Source organism: Stigmatopora nigra, chromosome 6, assembly GCF_051989575.1.
Source record: "Stigmatopora nigra isolate UIUO_SnigA chromosome 6, RoL_Snig_1.1, whole genome shotgun sequence".
NCBI classification, from domain to species: Eukaryota; Metazoa; Chordata; class Actinopteri; order Syngnathiformes; family Syngnathidae; genus Stigmatopora; species Stigmatopora nigra.
In genome coordinates this window covers 1,879,555-1,899,031 of record NC_135513.1, presented here as the reverse complement: position 1 = coordinate 1,899,031, position 19,477 = coordinate 1,879,555, and the positions used below count along the sequence as shown (strand labels likewise).

Genomic DNA, 19,477 nt, shown 5'->3' with positions numbered 1-19,477 from the left:
ATATATATATATATATATATATATATATATATATATATATATATATATATATATATATATATATATATATATATATATATATATATATATATATATATATATATATATATATATATATATATATATATATATATATATATATATATATATATATATATATATATATATATATATATATATATATATATATATATATATATATATATATATATATATATATATATATATATATATATATATATATATATATATATATATATATATATATATATATATATATATATATATATATATATATATATATATATATATATATATATATATATATATATATATATATATATATATATATATATATATATATATATATATATATATATATATATATATATATATATATATATATATAAGACTGTGGTTTAATATCTAAATATCTACTGTTGATTCATGAGAGAGAGAGTTTAATATCTAAGTACTGTTGAAACCAGACGCTACAGGTCTCACAAAGCAAGGAAAATCGACTTAGGGACAGTTTTTTTCCCCTGTCATTAAAACTCTGAAGTTGCGTCAGCACGACACACAATCCCTTCTGTGCAATAAATTTGGGGTGTGCATTATCAATGTGCAATATCTTAGATTGTGCAACATTTTAAGATTTTAGAATTTACCTTGCCAGGATGTGACTTTTTATATTTTTATACTACTTATTTGTTTTCCTTAATGGGAAAACGAACGTTGTGGAGTAGCACTCATTTCGTTATACACAGCTGTGTATGATGACAATAAATGCTTTTGATTTGATTTGAAAATATTAAATGATTCCATTTGAAAAAAGAAACAAGTCTATCTTGATGAGAACCTGATGCTTTGTAATGACAGAAATTACAATTTTCTTACCAAAAGTTAAAGATATGGCAGCAATATTACTTCTAATGTCGAAATATCTCGATTTTTTTCGATGGTTCATATTACTCCAATAGTTGTCAATTTCGAACCAGAAATAAAACAACAAAAATCAGTTTAATTTTGTTTTATTTCAAAGTCAAGGCTACTTGGGTTTGGCCAATCAGAGCATGTTTAATTAGGTTTAGTTTAGCGCCCTAGGTAAGATGGCTGCGCCTGAACCGTTTTATTTTCCTTGAATTTCATACGTAGACGTCAAAATACATTTCATTTAGCGTTTTATCTGTTTATCCTTTCTCTATTTTGAAATAAAATACCATATAAACCGCAGTCTTGCGTCATGTCACGGCGCCATTGCATGCTGACACCATCGTGGCGCCGTCAATTTGTAGTTTTGTGCATGTCGTGTTTTTAAGCAGATATAAGCAGTACCCCTTATTCAGCATCATTCTTTCTCCGACAAAAGCAGCCTAAATACTTTTAATATTGTACTCATTAAAAATAGTTCCTCTTCTCCTGATATAAATCAAAATAAACAAGTTAATGGGCATCAGTCTTTTGGCAGGGTACATTTTCACGTTTCAGATGAAACAGTTTGTGAAGGCTTTCGTGATACAGGCTTTCCAGCTGCCCATCTGGTAAACAGCTCGCAAGGCTTTTTTCTTGTTTTTTAAAGCATGAGGACAGTGGAACTTGTTGATTAAGGCTAGGTTTACGACGAGGCCAACCACCAGCATCCCTACAAATGCGATCAATGTGAACCCTGGCACTTTCAGTTCGTATTTGAATAAGAATGTCCGGGAACGCCATGACTGGACGTTTGGTCGACGGACTTTTGGTCCCCGGACATTTCGTCGAACGACGTTTGGTCGACGGACAGTTCGTCGAACGGACATTTCATCAACGGATTCACCACCGGACATTTCGGCGAACGAATGTTTCTTCACCGGATTTGCTCACTCTCAAAATTATAATCATGAGAGAGAGTACAGTAAGGTGTTGACATACTTTATATGGCCATGTTGAAATACTTTATACGGTCATCTTTATCAAACCGAGAGAACTTGCAATACAGCAAGGTGTTGAAATATCAAAATTATCATTAAGAGCACTCATGCCTGGTCTTAGTGACTTCATGTGACTTATATGTATTTTTTTGCATTTTTTTCGGGGTGGGGTCTATAGTGCTGTAAGGCAGCGGTCCCAAACTACTGGGTCACAAGTCACTTGGTTCCATTCGGCCAGAGAACTGAATATCAACGTTTCAAACCTCACACACGAGGTACTGTCGACTAAAATGTAGGTAGATCATGGGTGAATGTTAGAAAGACAGTAAGACAGTCTTCAACCCAAGCACACTATAAATATAACAAACCCAGTTCCACGAGAACCTGCCAATTCTTCTTAACACTGCGTAAAAACACTAAGTACATGCACTCGTGCTCTTCACAAAAAAATACAGAGGAGTAAATAAGTATTTACCAATTGTGCAAATTACCCCACTTGAAAATGTTAGAGAGCCCTGTTATGGACAACATGGGTAAACCTCAACCATGAGAGACAGAATGTGGGGGAAAAAAAGAGAAAATCACAGTTCGATTTATAAAGAATTTATTTGCAAATCATGGTAAATAAATAAGTATTTGGTCTATACCAAAAGTTAATCTCAATACTTTATGTACCTTTTGTTGGCAATAATGGAGGCCAAAAACATTTCTTGTAACTCTTCACAAGTTTCTCACAGTTATCGGTATTTTGGACCATTTTTCCATGCAGATCTCCTTTAGAGCAGTGATGTTTTGGGGCTGTTGTTGGGCAACACAGACTTTCAACTCCCTCCACAAATTTTCTATGGAGTTGAGATCTGGAGACTGGCTAGGCCACTTCAAGACTTTGAAATGCTTCTTACGAAGCCACTCCTTTGTGTTACCAGTTGTTTCATCGATGGACACTTGGTCATCGGACACTTCGTCCCCGGACGTTTCGTCGAACGGACGTTTGGTCGACGGACAGTTCGGTCGACGGACAGTACGTCATACGGACGTTTCGTCGAACGGACGTTTGGTTGACGCACAATTCGTCACCAGATCCGCCGCCGGACATTTCGTCGAACGGACAATTTGTCGCCGGATTCGCTCGCTCTCAAAATTTTGTCGTCTAAGAATGTACTTCAAAAAGAGGTTTAATATTAAAGCTGGGGTGGTCAATTAATTTCACAAAAGGAATTAACCAGTGGCTATAATCTTACATATTTACATGTATATATATGTTCAATAATTTGTATAGTCCCTTCATCCAATAAATCTAACTCAAACTCAAGTGCAGTTCAAATGCAGTTGCCAGACGTCGAAATGTACTGTTGACAAGCGCAGTGGATGAATGGGCTATTTGACTGCCAATCGCCCAATGAAAATTGATTGGACAACTATTGCTGTCAATGGCAGAATATGAGTTAACCTCGCACACTGACTTGTCTAAGCTTTTCTGTGGAATGTTGTCTATTCAACACTGGCAGATTCGTCAATGGACAGCACAACAAACTGACCAGAGGTGCGACTACAATATGAAGGTCGTGTTTAACACCGCTGGTTTGTTAATTTATTGTTGTTTGAATAGAAAACTACGTTTGTTGGAGAAAAGCTGACATTAAACAACATTCATTAATCAGCATTACATAGGAAATAGACCGACTTATTCCTTCCCTAAATCATTGTTTTATTGGTCAATGAGCACCATGTACCGAGGTCACATCTGTTCAATCTGGACAGATGGCCCCCGTAGCCCTGATGCTGCTACACAAACTCAAGAGACTTCACTTGAAAAGTTGCCAAAGGTGCTATTGTGCAATGTGCATTCTCTGCAAACAATAAAGCAGTGGGTAAAGTTCGTCCGATCCCAGCAATTCAAGTCACAGATGTGACCTCTGTACATTGTGCTTGGTTTGATTGGTTTAAAGAAATTAACTGTGGGAGCAATTATTAGAAAATGGAAGACATACAAGACCACAGAAAATCTCCCTCGGTCTGGGGCTCCATTAAAAATCTCACCCTGTGGCATCAAAATGATAACCAGAACGGTGAGCAAAAATATCAGAACCAGACAGGAGATCTAGTAAATAACCTACAGAGAATTGGGACCACAGTAACAAAGGCTACTATCAGTAACACAATGCACCGCCAGGGACTCAAATCCTGCACTCCCATCCGTGTGCCCCTGCTGAAGCCAGTACACATCCAGGCCCATCTGTGGTTCACTGGAGAGAATTTAGATGATTCAGAAGAGGACTGGGAGAACGTGTTATGGTCAGATGAAACCAAAATTGAACTTTTTGGTGGAAACACAGGTTCTCGTGATTGGAGGAGAAATAATACTGAATTGCATCTCAAGAACACCATACCCACTGTGAAGCATGGGGTGGAAACATCATGCTTTGGGGCGGTTTTTCTGCAAAGGGACCAGGGCGACTGATCTGTGTAAAGCAAAGAATGAATGGGGCCATGTATGGAGAGATTTTGAGTGAAAATCTCCTTACATCAGCAAGGACATTGAAGATAAGAAGTGGCTGGGTCTTTCAGCATGACAATGATCCCAATCACAGGCAGGGCAACAAAGGAGTGGTTTTGTAAGAAGCATTTCAAGGTCCAGTCTCCAGATCTGAACCCCATGGAAAATCTGTGAAGGGAGTTGAAAGTCTGTGTTGCCCAACGACAGCCCCAAAACATTACTGCTTTAGAGGAGATCTGCATGGAGGAATGGGACAAAAAGGCAAGTGTGTGAAAAGCTTGTGAAAAGTTACAGAAAACGTTTGGCCTCCGTTATTACCAACAAAGGGTATATAAGATAGGAGTGAGATGAAATTTTGGATTTGACCAAATACTTTTTTCCACCTTGATTGACAAATAAATTCTTTAAAAATCAAACTTTTTTTTTATTTTTTCCACATTGTCCCTCATTGTTGAGGTTTACCCACAGTGACAATTACAAGCCTCTCTAATATTTTCAAGTAGGATAACTTGCACAATTGATGGTTGACTAAACACTTATTTTCTCCACTGTATGTGTTTGTTTGATGGTGAGTCCATAAACTGAGCGAGTGGTGCATTCTCAACAAGTTGGGACTGAACTTCTCCAATACCATGGAACTCATCTTGTACTTCAGACGGAACAAAACCACTCCGCTCTGCTGATCTCACTTGGACTACTTATTTTTTAATTTATTATTTATTGATTAAAAGGCGCCCCAGTGGAACAAGTGGTTAGCACGTCAGTCTCACAACTCTGGGTTCAAATCCAGGTCACGTCCACTTGTGTGGAGTTTGCATAATCTCCCTGGGTCAGCGTGGTTTTCCTTCGGGTTCTCCGGTTTCCTCCAACATTTCAAAAGCATGCAAGGTAGGCTGATTGGTCTCTCTAAATTTCCCCTTGGTGTGGGTGTGCATGGTTGTCCTCTCCAATAAAGAAGTTCCTCCTGCTGCCCCTATGGCGCCGCTTGAAGATTACATTGATGATCCAATGCCACTGCTTCAGCCTTTCGAAAAGGACTTAGATTAAATTTCCCGATAGCCTGTTTGTTATTTTATTTTTTAAATCAAGCGGAGATTAACTATTTTCACTTTGGCTACAGTACTTAATTAAAGTATTGAGCTTTTTTTCCCATTTGTAAATTAATTTAGATATTGATACATTAGTCTTATCATATGCCTATAGCTATAACATTTAATAAATACACTTCTTGATAATTGTACTTGTGCATTTACTTGTATTTTGTTTAGGTGCGAAAACATGTACAGTGGTACCACTAGATACGAGCTTAATTCGTTCCGGGACTGAGCTCATATGTCGATTTACTTGTAACTCAAATGAACGTTTCCTATAGAAATGAACTAAGAACAAATTAATTTGTTCCAACCCTCTGAAAAAACACCCAAAACAGGATAATGGATTGGAAAACATTTTTATTTGTTCTATTTCACCATCATTTAACAAAGTAACAAATAACTAGTGGTTTAATAGTACTAAACTGTGTTTAATAGTACTAAAGTTCAAAAGATTTTGTGGAGGGGAGAGAGAGACAGACAGAGGGAGGAGGGTAGACTTTTTGCGCAGCAAAACACGCTCGTAACATAACATAAACAAATTTAAATGAACTTGGATTACGATGCAGACACACTCAAAAAGTTTAATCTAACTTTACACTCATCTTAATTCTAATTTTGTTTTGAATTTTGAAACCTTTCTTTTCCGGGTTGGCTCTATTTGCCCCGCCTCAACCCTGACTTTCAGATGCAAGCGATCAAAGGTTGTTTGCTTTTGTATTCCCTTGAGAATATTCCAAAAACGATGCACACAAATGTCATCACAATAGGATAATGCCTGAACACTTGCCAACGGAAAGTAGCATGAACGCCATTGGCACTGACTAATGGGAAAAAAAACACTGAAAAAATGCAACGCTCCGCCCAGTGCTCGTAGAGACATTACACGAGGGAGTTGCGACCACAGACATTACGTGAGGGAGTTTCGGGAAAACAGTGCCCATGATGTTATTATGAGCAGTCTCTTGCGTCCGTTGTATGCTCATATATCAAAATTTGTCTCGTATCTGAAGAAAAATATTCGCCTGAAAGGTTATATGTATCTCAAATGGCCCGTGTGTCGGGGCACTTGTATGTCAAAGTACCACTGTATTCGGTAGTAATAATAGGGGTGATCATACTTCACGGTTTTTCTATTATTGCGGTCAGGTCTGGTCTGCGTCATTCACTAAATTCAAGGGGTCACTGCACAATTCAGAACCACAGCTGAGATGTTGCAGTGATCAACAGCACATGTAAAAAATGCATCCGTACATGAGGATGCCATCTAACGAACAATTAAAAAAAAAGAAAATTCCACTGTTATTTCTTAAATGGCATATTTAAAGTTTTAATCATTAAGAATATGACAATTTTCTTCCATTATGCGTGCTTTTATTGGACTAAAAATAGTTTTTTATGCCACTGTACATGTTTTAAAATCATGTTTTGACAGTCCTAATGATAATACAGCTTCATAATGTGTGAAAAGATATACCTACAAGGTTACAGACTGGGATATGCTATTTTCCATGCTCAGTTACCTTCACCAATTAACCATAGTCAATTCATATAAATGTTTGCCATATGACATGAAAGGCTCAGATCTAAAACGACCCATTACCATAGATTTCAGCAGTTTGAAGCAAGCATGAGCAAGTGTTACAACTCCATTCTGTTAACCAATATAAAAAAAAAATGTTGTTTGACTAAAGTAGCAGTCTTTATACAGCCACAATGTTGTTCACCTCCCACTGTTGCGTAGTTTTCCTGGTGTCACAATCTGACACAAACAAATTGTGTAGAAGGTCTGAGCGATCTAAACATTTTCCTGGAAAAGAAAAAAAGGTTAGTCATAACTCTACTTACAAATCCCTCTAAGTATGAAAAAAGTAAATGCATTTCCTTATGTTATTTTATTTTGAAAATATGTTCGCGAATACATTGATTCTCACTTTAGAGAACCTTGCTACACTCTACTGGGATCTTATTGGTTGTCTCACAACAACCCTCCATGTTTCTTTGACTACCGTTGACTGCTTAAACTTATGCTTGGAAGAAGCTGTGGTTGGCCGAGCGCCTTTGGTGCACTCGCAGTCGACAAACTATTCATGTTTCAAGATCGTCTTTCTTTGTTTTTTCTTGGTCGTTCTGAGTTTGGAGTTTTTCTTGAAGGGAGCGTTGGCCACTGAGTGACTTCAAAGAACTCACAGTCGAGGCTCAACTTGAACCACAGCCTACGCTGGGCGAAAATGTGTCGCAGGGGCAGGCGATGGAGCTTGCAGTCAGTCAGGAGGACGTTGACGAGTTGGTCGAGGGGGACCAAAATTAACTCTCAATGGCGCGGGAGCTATTGCAACGCTCGGCAATACACGATGAATTCAACAAGAAGGAGGCTGAAGAGGAAGAAGCCATTTTAATATTTCGTAATACATTCCGTTTCACTTTACTTTGTACTTTATACTTTTTACTCTAATGTACAATTTTCCTTGTTCTGTTAGCCTGGCTTCTTTCTGCCACATCTTTTTTTTAACCATTCAGCCATGCCTACGCAGTCATACACATGGGACAAGTTGTTACAATACGCAGCAGAAGGAGCAACACCTCAATACCACTGGAAATTTGGAGCTGGAAAAAAGTGAGGGAAGAAGAAGCAACAGAAGTTGGACAAGACGAATCATTCGCCAGAACTTGTAAACTCGAATGATTCACAATCCACTCGCGTTACTGAATTCAACCATTATAGTGCATGCAGTTGAATCAAATGCGGAAGATGCGGAGGCCGTAGCGATGGTGTTAATTTCGACCCATTTAAAATGGAAATTTGGTACTTTTCCAAAGTTCTTGCTTTAAAAAAATATATATTTTTTTGATTTCCGGAGTTTAGGGGAGGTTGTTAGGAGTCCCAGAGTTTGCAAATTCCTGAGGAATTGTCAGTTTTAGGATAAAATACTGTCCCGTTCTGCTGCAGGCTCAGCGAAACACTTAGAAACAAGTTCATCTCTACACACAGTTCGGGCTCTGGTGCCCTTCCTCTCAACTGGGGCAGGACACTCTTCCACTCTGCAGTCACTCACAGTGAGAGGCGCAATGACAGTGAGACCAATAGGGAAATTGGAAGAACTGCACCTCTGATTAGGACCCAAAAGGTGTTCTATTGTTGGACTTCTGCACGCGGTGTGGATTGAAGATAATGAATACCACTTCACACTAACACACCCTACTCTGCAATTTGATGATTGACTTTGTCGTCGTGTCATCGGATTTGCGTCCGCATTCCTTGGACATAAAGGGAGAGAGGCAGAGCTGTCAACCGAACACAATCTGGTGATGAATTGGCTCCAATAGTGGGGGACAAAATTCAATTAAATTATGCTGGCCCGGCTCAGCAGACCCAAAAATGTTGTGAGGCAAACCTGGCAGAGTCCCACATCATGAGTTTCACCTCTCACTTCTGACAGATCTTCTCTCATATCTGGGAGAGGTGAGGGACACTGAGTCCGAGTGGACCATGTTTCGTGCTTCTATTGCTAAACCGGCTCAATGGAGGTGCGGCCACAAGGTGGTCAGTGGCTATTGTGGCGGAAATCCTAGAACTCGCTGGTGGACACCGGCGGTAAGGGATGCCGTCAAGCTGATGAAGAAGTCCTCGGGGGACTTTATGGCTAGTGCGATTCCAGCGGCAGCTGGTAGTCTCTGAAAGAAAAACCTGGACATGGGAGGAAGTCGGTGAGGACATGAAGAATGTCTTCAGGAAGGCTTAGAGGAAATTTTGCTCCACCCTCCAACATTTGAAGAGGGAAAGCAGTGCACCATCAACACGGTGTATAGTTGGGATAGTATAATAATCGGACATAGGCTTTGTCATCATCATTGACTGGACAAAAGCCTAATTGTTATCATACCCAGCTCCGTATGACGAATTTGGTAGTGCTTCTGCATAAGGTGTGTTTTCCTGGCAAAAGGCCTAATAAATAAGTGATAATTTCAGACTTGTTGGCATTCTGCCGCGATATCTACATCGCATCAGCCCCGAGCGGATCACTTACCTCTCACTGTCTCACTTATCTTCAGTTAGCCAATAGGAGGCAGATCACCGCCCAATGTCTTTTCATATTACCTCACCCCGAAGTTATTACACAGAAGGGATTGGTGTCGTGCTACCGCAAGATTAGACTCCTGAGGGATGTGGGAAAAACTGTCCTTAAGCCTATTTGTCCGTACTTTGTGAGACCTGTAGCGTCTGTCAGAGGGAAGCAGCTGGAACAGGTTGTGACCAGGGTGGTATGGGTCCCCAACAATATTCCTGGCTCTGCTGAGGTAACGAGGGCTTACAATATCTACCAGTAGGGGCAGAGAGCAGCCAACCATCTTCTGGTCAGTGTTAATCACTCTGCATGGCCTTTTTGTCTGCTGCTGTGCTTCCAGCGTCCCACACTGTGATGCAGTATGCCAGGATGCTCTTCACGATGGCTCTATAGAAGGTTACCAGAAGCCGGTATTATAGTTTTGAAGGCTGAGCTATAATCAATGAAAAGCATCCTCACAATATTCCCATGGTGCTCCAGGTGGCTCAGTGCCGTGTGTAAAGCAATGGCGTTAGCATCCTCAGGGGACCTATTTGCTCTATAAGTAAACTGGTGAGGGTCAACTCAGGGAGGAATGCAGACTCTGCATCGGTCTGTCATGGTGAAGGCCCTTAGCCAAAAAGGCAAAGCTTTCTATTTACTAGACAATCTACATTCCTGCTTTTACCTAGCTTTTTCCTGCTTTACAAGCTGTGGGTCATGACCGAAAGAGTATATCCCGGATACAAACGGCTGAAGTGAGTTCCTGCAGGGTGTCCGGTTTTCCCAATCACTCCTCTCCAGGTCTCACTGTCATTGCCCACATGAGCATTGAAGTGCCCCAGCAGAAAAGGGGGCACTCTCCAGCACCCCCTCTAAGGACTCCAAAAAGGGTGGGTACACTGAACTGCTGTTTGGTGCATATGCACAAACAACAGTCAGGTCTCTCGTCCACCGGGGTTAACCCCAACATACAGGCACTGACCAGGAGGGGCAACAAATATGCCCACACCCGCTCGGCGCCACTAACCGTGGGTAAATCCAGAGTGGAAGAGTGTCCAACCCCCCTCGAGAGGAGTGGTACCAGAACCCAAGCTGTGCGTAGAGGTGAGCCCGACTATGCCAAGCCGGAATTTCTCAACTTCATGCACTAGCTCAGGCTCTTTCCCAACCGGATAGTTGACAGAGAGAGGGTACTACAGTTTCCACTCATAACCCACAAAGCATGCATGCTAGGCTGATAGAAAACTCCAAGTTTTCCATAAGCATGCCTGTCAACCTGGGCCAATTGCTCCCCTTAGAAATGATTGCAATTAGCCTTATTAAGTTATAAGTTATATTAAGTTTTCCAAGTTGGCGCCGTTCAAGCGGGAGCCTGTGGCAGTGGCTCTGCATCAAGGGTGTCAGATTCTTATGTTTTTCCATGTTCTACAGCCCTTCTATCCTTTTTTAAATGACATTTTAATATTCCCTAATACATTCCTTTTTACTTTACTTTGTACTTTATACTTTTTACTTTGATGTTTTTACAACTTTCCTTGTTCTGTTAGCCTGGCATCTTTCGGCCACTTCTTTTTTTTTCTGGGAACCAGCCAGCCATGCCTACGCTGTCACACACATGGAACGAGCTGTTACAATACGCAGAAGAAGGAGCAACACCTCGGTACCGCCGGAGGTCTGGAGCTGGACAAATGTGCTGGGAGAAGAGGCAACGCTTCTGACCAACCATTCCATCGTGGGATGGGATGGAAGAGCTGTTGGCACCCACCAGCAACGGAGTCGAGGTGTTCTGTCCTGCTGCTGTTTTTTTTTGTTTTTTTTGTTTTCAGCTTCAGACTACTGAGTAACTGTGCGGATAAGCTTGCAAGAGCGACTGCATATTCTCCACCTCGGTCACAGTCTGCAGAAGTTCCCCATCTCGTGGAAGACTTCCTGTGTGTGGTTCCAGTTTTGTCCAACTTTACAAGGTTTTTTTTGAGTCCGATTCAGTTACCGCAACCAAGATGGCGCTGTTTAAGCGGCAGCCGGCGGCCACGGTAGCTCTGTCCACTCTTGTTCGTTTTGTGTTTTGCTGCTTTTATGTTTTAATCATTTGATGATTCCATTTACTTTGATTTGCTTTGTGCTTCTGCTTTGCAGTTCTGTCTATTTACCCTCTTGCTACTGCCACAATGTAATTTCCCGAATACGGGATGAATAAAGTTATCCAATCCAATCCAATAATAAGCCGTACAAATGCAACACAGCACATATTTACTCACATAGTCTAAAATCTTCCTCACAGTCGACACAGTGCTTTAAACTCAAACTTCTGTAGATGTCGCTGTATGATGCAGACAGTTTGACGGTCTGGGTACATTGCTTGCTGACATGCTGTATTTATATAGTGGAAAAGGAGGACATGTCGAAAGGGAATGAGCATGCACATGCATGTCATGCTCAAAGCATGACAATATGACATTTTAGTCTGCTACCAGGGACCGATACAATCTGGATTAGAGCCGATAAGTAAAACGAGATCGGTATTACAAAAAGAAAATTATGAGTGTTGATGACAAAACTCATTCAAATGAAAGCAAGTACAATATACAGCAAATATTTACCTGTTGGTACATGAGTGAAGCGATGGAGATCCTGAAAGCATAGAAGAAAATGACATCGAGAAACATGAGTTGCCCAAGGCTGGAGACTTTGGAAAAACTGGACATTGGAAGGTGATTGCAATTAGTTTAGCTGTCATTTATATGAAAGAAAACATGACCAGTTTTAACTGATTCACATCTTTCAAGCTGCTATGAAATGCTTAAGTAATGTCAGTCTACTTTTTATTTACCAAAATCCAAATGTAAAAATTACAGAAAAGGCTCAATAAGAATAAAATAAAATCCTAAATAGTTTTCCTCTCGCAGATGCCTTGGCTCTTATCACTAAAACCATCTAACAGAAAATGATGTCACACACCCAGAATGAGCTGTAAATATTTACTGTTTGCTAGGATGCAATAGGTTTCCTATTTTCTTGTTGCCATTCTGTCAGTGTGCTATATAGCGCACATATAGAAAGCTAGAGATGATCAATTCTAAATGTGATGTCACAACTACAATCTATTAAAAAAGTGGGCATTACCTGATACTTCAACAACTATTGATTCACATGTTAACATTTTCCAAAACTCTACACAATTTTATTGTTCTGTTGGTTTTGTTTTACTTTTTTGAAGGTGTGAGAAAATACCACAGCAAATTATTTCAAAACGATACCAGAAACGAAAAGATCATTAAAATGACAGAAAAGGGTTAATAATTAAATTAGATTATTCAAAAAATATGATGCTGTGTGGTCATTCGGTCAGTCTGTGCACATGTACGAGCTAGCATGGCACTAGAAAGCAAGACAAGATCATCAATCCTCTTTGAGATAAATCTTTACTATCCAGAAAAAATGTGGGCATTCCCTGACGCATCGTTTTGCGGGTAATAAATACGAAATGGTAAAAAAAAAGATGCCAGATTTGAGTGCCGAATTTGTTTTCTACATATCAACATGAAAACTATTAAGATTGTTTTTTTAACTCACCTAGTTCAGAGGACTAAAACAATTATATATTCTAAAATTAATTAAGGTTGGGTTTTGTTTGAGGTTTTATCCACATGATTCTCAGCGTGTCTCATGCATTTCAGCCCATTTTAATGTTTTATGGCACACCTCAGGTTTCTCATTAGAAAAACGAAGAATTTAAATTGAGCATGGTTTCCTTGGGCCACATTTGAGTTATGGTATCCAGGTAGACCCTAATTTTCAACAGTTTGGCTGTAATTTGTTTGGGAGGTTGTGGCTATGCGAGACTACACACTTTCTAACTGCAAAACAGTGGTGCCTCTATTTATGCATGCTACAAACAAAATATTCTGGTTATGAAAAGCCTCAACGGGAGGCCTTTTGTTTCAAGATACAAAATCCAAATTGAAGTTAAAAAGCATGAAACTTAATCAAACTTCCCAAGATGTAAATAAACTTCCTGTATTGTGGTTAAGGTTAGCACACTGTAGGTAGCCGATGAAGGGGTCCGACAGGACACGGCAGCCCCTCCAAAATCCGAAAATGTATGTCAGAGCCCACTAACATAATATGTGCATGACTTTTTAATCTTTATCTGGGACCAAGATAGAGCAACTTCCAGCTGGAGGTGAATTCCTGATTTGTGTGCCTCTGACCTTTGTTTGTGATGAAGTTATTTATTTATTTTTTTTCAGTGTGTGTAATATTCTCTACAGCCATATTGACATTTTTTTCAAGTATTTACAGTATTTTTACGACTACATGGTGCACTGTATTTTCACGACTATATGGCGTACCATATTTTCACGACTATATGGCGCACCACATTTAAAGGTGCAGTGTCAGTATCGAGTGCTATTTCTGTATTTGACCCACACAAGACACACCACTCCAAAACACGCTGCCAGGCATGGCGAAAAATATATCATACACCAGCTTAAACATAAAGACACACGATAAAAACACGTTTTTGAAAAGGTAATGAAGCAAAATGGAGTTTGGTTGTACTTTATTTAGCCATCAAAGTCCTCATTTTCTGTGTCCGAATTGGGCAATTGTCCAAATGATTCATCAAAAACGCTGGGTTCCCTGTCTTCATTGTCAAAGTCACTCACATTGCCATGTGACCCGACAGAAATGATGCCGGCTTTGTCAAAAGCTTGAACAACAGTGCAAGCAGACACATTCGCCCAAGCGGCCACAATCCATTCGCAAATAGTGGTGTAACTAGCCCAGCGCTGCCTGCCACCCTTCGTAAAGCTGTGTTCGCCCCCTATAGTCCATTATTCCCATGCTGCTGGCAACTTTGCTTTGAACGTCCGGTTGATGCCGATGTCCGGTGGTTGGAGTTCTTTAGTTAAGCCTCCGGGAATGACGGAAAGCTCAGAGTTCTTCGATCATTATTTGAAAGTGAATCGGATTGTTTAATAAATACCTTTGGATTTTAATTTGGACAACTCTACGTGCATGCTTCTGTGTAATGCCGTCGAAAGTTCCACCATCTATCTGCCTTGCTGGCCACTGGCTATAGGAACAGAAAGGTTGAAATCGCCACAACATTTAATATGATTCTAGTTCTATCACACCATAACTTCATCCTATTCTCAAGAGAGCCTCCTGAAAATAGATAGTAATGCACACAAAAAAACGTATAAAAGTAGATGAGTGTACCAAAAAGGGAGATCCAAAATCTGAAAGGGGTGTTGAAATATATGAATTGGGACAATTATCTCTACCATAACCATTCTAATGACAGCTGCAATAATTTCATAACCATTATCCAATATAGTTTCTGCATTCACAAGAAAAGGACAACAAAACCATTAAAAAATCACCTTGAATCAACGAAAACATACATAAAGGCATTGATGAAAAAACAAGATCTTGCTCTCAAAATATCACTTAAAATAAAAAAGATTAATGACAGACCGAAATGTACAAAAACAGTCTAATTCTTCTCATTTTCTGAACCACTTCATCCTCACTAGGGTCACGGGGGGTGCTGGAACCTTCCCAAGCTGACCTCGGGCCAGGGGCGGGGGAAACCCAATCGCAGGGCACAGGGAGACAAACAACCATTCACGCCAACACTCTTACCTAGGGGCAATTTGGAGTGTCCAGTTAGCCTACCATGCATGTCTTTCTGTGGCAGGAAACCGGAGTACCTGGAGAAAACCCACAGAGGCCCGGGGAGAACATGCAAAGGTGGAGGGACATGGATTTGAAACCAGGTCTCCCACTGTGAGGCCGACGCGCTAACCACTCAGCTGCCGGGCCGCCCAAAGAAACAAAGTAATAAAAGAAATTCAAACTGCAAATTTAAATGGGAGTTTGTTGTTGGGAGAGAAGGGGAGGAAGAGAGTAACTACACGGATGAGCTCGTAACGTAAAATATTCTTTAAATTTAACTTAAATTAACTTATATTCCTATTCACACACTTAAAAAAGTTTTAATCTTACGTTACACTAAATTTTAACCAAGTGCAATGACCAAGGCAAAGAGATTCACGTTCATATTCCACCGCGGCTTTCGAGGCGAACTTCCTGCTTCTCTATACGTATTGGCGAGTCAGCTCAGTCACGCGTACACTACTCCTCTTTTTCGATTATTTCGATCGTGTTTCCCCTAATTCTGCACTGACTAGTGCAAAAAAACACGGATTCACGCAATGCTACGCCCAGTGCCCGTAGAAATCTTTGCATGAGGGAAAGAGATGCAGCGAGAAAGACAAATCATAAGCGGCCTCTCACGCCCTGGCCACCTGGCTGTCTTAAATGCTCGTATCTCAAAATGTGTCTAGTATCTCAAGGTAAATATTTGGTCGGAATTGTACTCGTATCTCAAAATCCTCGTATGTTGGGGCACTCGTATATCAAGGTATTACTGTACTACGAAAGGGAACACTAATGTGGTCTAGAGAAATATTTTAAAACTGGCACAAAATACTTCAAAGCACATATATATAAAGGAACTACAGTTGAAGTAGAAAACAATCCATGATCCAAGGGACGTATTTAAGATTTTAAATGATTATTCTATAGACTCCATTAAAGAACTGACAGATAACATTCCTCAAATAGAATATCACCCACCAAATCCACTGAACACCAATAAACCCATTTCTTAATGTGCACATAGTGTCGCAGTCACCAGTTGAGAAAGCGGTGTCTGGTTTCAAAAGCTCCAAAGCAAAATATGCGTTTAATATGGATGTAAGATTTCTGAAATACCAAAAAGAACCTCTCTTAACCACTACAGTAAACAAATCCATAAACGAAAGTCTCTTTCCTGGACACTAGAAGTACTCAGTCACAACACCGGTCCTTAAAACAGAAAACCTGCAAGGACCAACAACTACAGACTTATAAGCACCCTTCCAGCAGCTCTCAAGTCTAGGAAAAAATTGTAGTGGAGGAAATTATGGATCACATAAACAGAAGTCCACACACCGTGAACAGGCTGCAATTTGGCTTTAGAAAACAGAATTCTAGTGAAACAGCAGTTAGTTTCTTTTTAGAAAAACATAAAGTCAAAACAGGATATAGGCGGGGTCATTGATGTGCTCATTGTTGTTCTCAAAAAGGCATTTCACACCATCAACCACCAGATACTGCTGATTAAACTGTCTAATTTTAATTTATCACCAAACAAGCTAAATTGGATTGAATTTTAATTATCTGTAAAGTCACAGTGCTTCAGGATACAAAATCCAAAATGTACTCTACGGAATAACAGTCTTGGGGCACCGCAGGAGTGAGTGGTAGGTCCAAGCTGTTGTCCTTTGATTGTCACCTGCCAAATGTATGCCGAAGATGCCGCTTTATTTGTCCACGCAAAAAAAAACAAAAAAAAAAAAAAACATGCTGCACATGAACTCACAGCTGCAATGACGAGCGTAAATAACTGGCTTGAAAAATCTCAACTACATTTAAATATATCTAAAACCCTCTGTATGTACTTCTCAAAAAGAGCGACAAATAACAGTGCCCCAAAGTTTTTGTCAAAGGAAAAACAATCAATGTATTACAAGAATATAAATAACTAGGAATCACTCTTGACTCCCAACTCTCCTCTCTCACTGTCTGTCTCTCTCCCCTCCGGGGAATCCGTCAAACTTTAATGATATTAAACACATTACAGTACTATTAAACCACAAGTTATTTGTTACTTTGTGAATAAATGGTGAATTTGAACGAATAAAAAAGTTTTGGGAATCCAATATCCTTTTTGGTAATTTTCTAGAGGGTTGGAACAAAATAAGTTGTTTCACTTAATTTCTGTGGGAAACGCTCGTTTGAGTTACGAAAAAATTGAAATACGAGCTCAGTCCCGGAACGCATGAAGCTCGTATCTCGGGGTACTACTGTACTTAATTTCCACCATGATTTGCAAATTAGTTCTTTAAAATTAAAACAATGTGATTTTCTGTTTTTTTTTTCCACATTCTGTCTCTCATGGTTGAGGTTTACCCACGTTGACAATTATACGTCTCTTTTCAAGTAGAACAACTTGCACAATTGATGGTTGATTAAATACTTATTTGCTCCAATGTATATGTTCATCAAGATGAATATTAATATGCAAATTAATATGTGCTGTGCCTTATTAAATAAATCAAACTCAAACTTGATTGAAAATAATCTGAAAAAAAATAATGCATGGTTTTCCAGCACTGAAAAATGCATTTTGGAGCAAGTTGTCTTTTTATAATCAATTATGTACTGGGAATAATAAATGCATGTTTGTTTCACCTTGAAATACCTCCATTCACGGTACTGGTTCTGGTCACAATGTGTAATGATAACAGCGGAATTATCACTTCCTCTTGTCAGACACTGATCATACTGCATCAGCTGGTTGGCTTCATTTATACGGAACAACTATATAAATAAACATACAAAACAACATTTTAATACATTTCATTCATCTACATCGATGAAATATATTTTAATGACATCCCGCCAAGATAGAACGAATAGATAATGGTACATAATTGACTATTGTTCTCACGACAACGATATATCACCTCTCGCCCAGCAGGTGAGTTTTGCTTAGAATACCAGACACTAATGACATTTTTGTGATTAACACAAAACAATTTAAATATCAAGTTTGCGTTTAAATTGTGATTGTGTTTGCATTTTAACAGTCAATAATCAGTTGGGAGAAATAAATGCTGTCTCAAAATGTTAAATTCAAATCTAAAAAACAGTGCTATCTCTACTAACACATGCTTATGAAAAGCTTTGATGGGAAACCTTTATTACAAACAATTCAAATCACAAAATGTCAAAAAGTAAAACATGGTCGGAAACGTAATTACACTTCTTGTATATGGTAATTTATTGTGAAGCTGTCGTGATAGAGTTGCTTTCCAATTAATAATACCCGAGACCTCATTGGCCAGAACGACGCTGCATCCATATGATCTGGAAAAAGGTTAGCGGGCTGCAGGCATACATTTGATCCAGCGACTGGGTACGACAGGGGAGAACAGCGCCAAGCCCACCCAAAAATGGCACGCTCAAGTCGAGACAGCGGCCATGGGTGTTGTGGGCACTTTCTTCTCTGGGATCATGGCTGATCAGCTTCGGCAGGTGGTGAGTTGCTGATCTGTGTGCCTTCAATTGTATTCCGTCATGGACTTGTTCCTTGAGTTTTTCTGAGTGTCCGGAAAAGTCAAGTTGTGTGGTCATAGCTGAAACTCGCAATTCCAACTCATTGGAAAATATTATTACATTTCTTCTTAAAGGAACGACCGTATTTATGGTATAAATACGCATATAAGCCGCCCACTGTGTGTGTGTGTGTGCGTGCGTGTAGGTGTATGTGAGTGTATGTGTGTGTATGCGTGTGTATGTGTGTGTATGTGTATGTGTGTATGTGTATGTGTGTATGTGAAATATATTTGTATTCTTATATTTAGTCTTGCACCTTTTTCACTATGATGTATTAAAAGTTACTAGAATAGAATTTAACTTACACCTATTGGTTAAAATGTGCACTACACCTTCTGCACTCCACCTCCTTCATTTGTATTAACGCCTCCCATTTTTATGACTTGTCTTATCTCTAATAGAACCACCGTTGAAGCAGCTTTTCGGCGGGAAACAGCCTTGAGGAGCTTGGAGAGTAGTCACACTCTCGGGCCTCTGAATTGTCAACTCCCCCGCCTCTGCAGACGCGGCCTTTAACTTTCATTCCATCCGCCTCAGTGTGTGTTCCTGTGTTCGAGTTTATTTAAGTGTTGGCTGGTAGACCCAACAGTGTATGTGTATGTGTGTGTGTTTGTGTGCGTGTATATATATACATATATATGTATATATGTATATATACAAATATATATACATCTATCTGTCTGTCTGTCTGACAGA

The 19,477-nt window shown here is 39.6% G+C and overlaps 2 protein-coding genes across 4 annotated transcripts in view; one reads left to right on the top strand and one right to left on the bottom strand.

The window, feature by feature from the left end:
- Positions 1-19,477, top strand: part of LOC144198439 (P2X purinoceptor 3-like) — a 205,747-nt gene that overhangs the window by 106,645 nt on the left and 79,625 nt on the right. The window lies entirely within an intron of this gene.
- The window catches only part of galnt7 (UDP-N-acetyl-alpha-D-galactosamine: polypeptide N-acetylgalactosaminyltransferase 7), a 79,732-nt gene continuing 66,096 nt past the window's right edge, over positions 5,842-19,477 (bottom strand). The window contains exons 13-15 of one of the 3 annotated variants that reach the window (XM_077718116.1): positions 17,855-17,983; positions 12,148-12,244; positions 5,842-7,308 (exon numbers count right to left, since the gene is read on the bottom strand). In XM_077718116.1, coding sequence (XP_077574242.1) covers positions 7,202-7,308; positions 12,148-12,244; positions 17,855-17,983 — 333 coding nt within the window. In that variant the 3' untranslated portion in view covers positions 5,842-7,201. Of the gene's footprint in view, positions 7,309-12,141; positions 12,245-17,854; positions 17,984-19,477 lie in introns of those variants that run through there. The other 2 variants (XM_077718117.1, XR_013326556.1) reach the window with 2 other exon arrangements.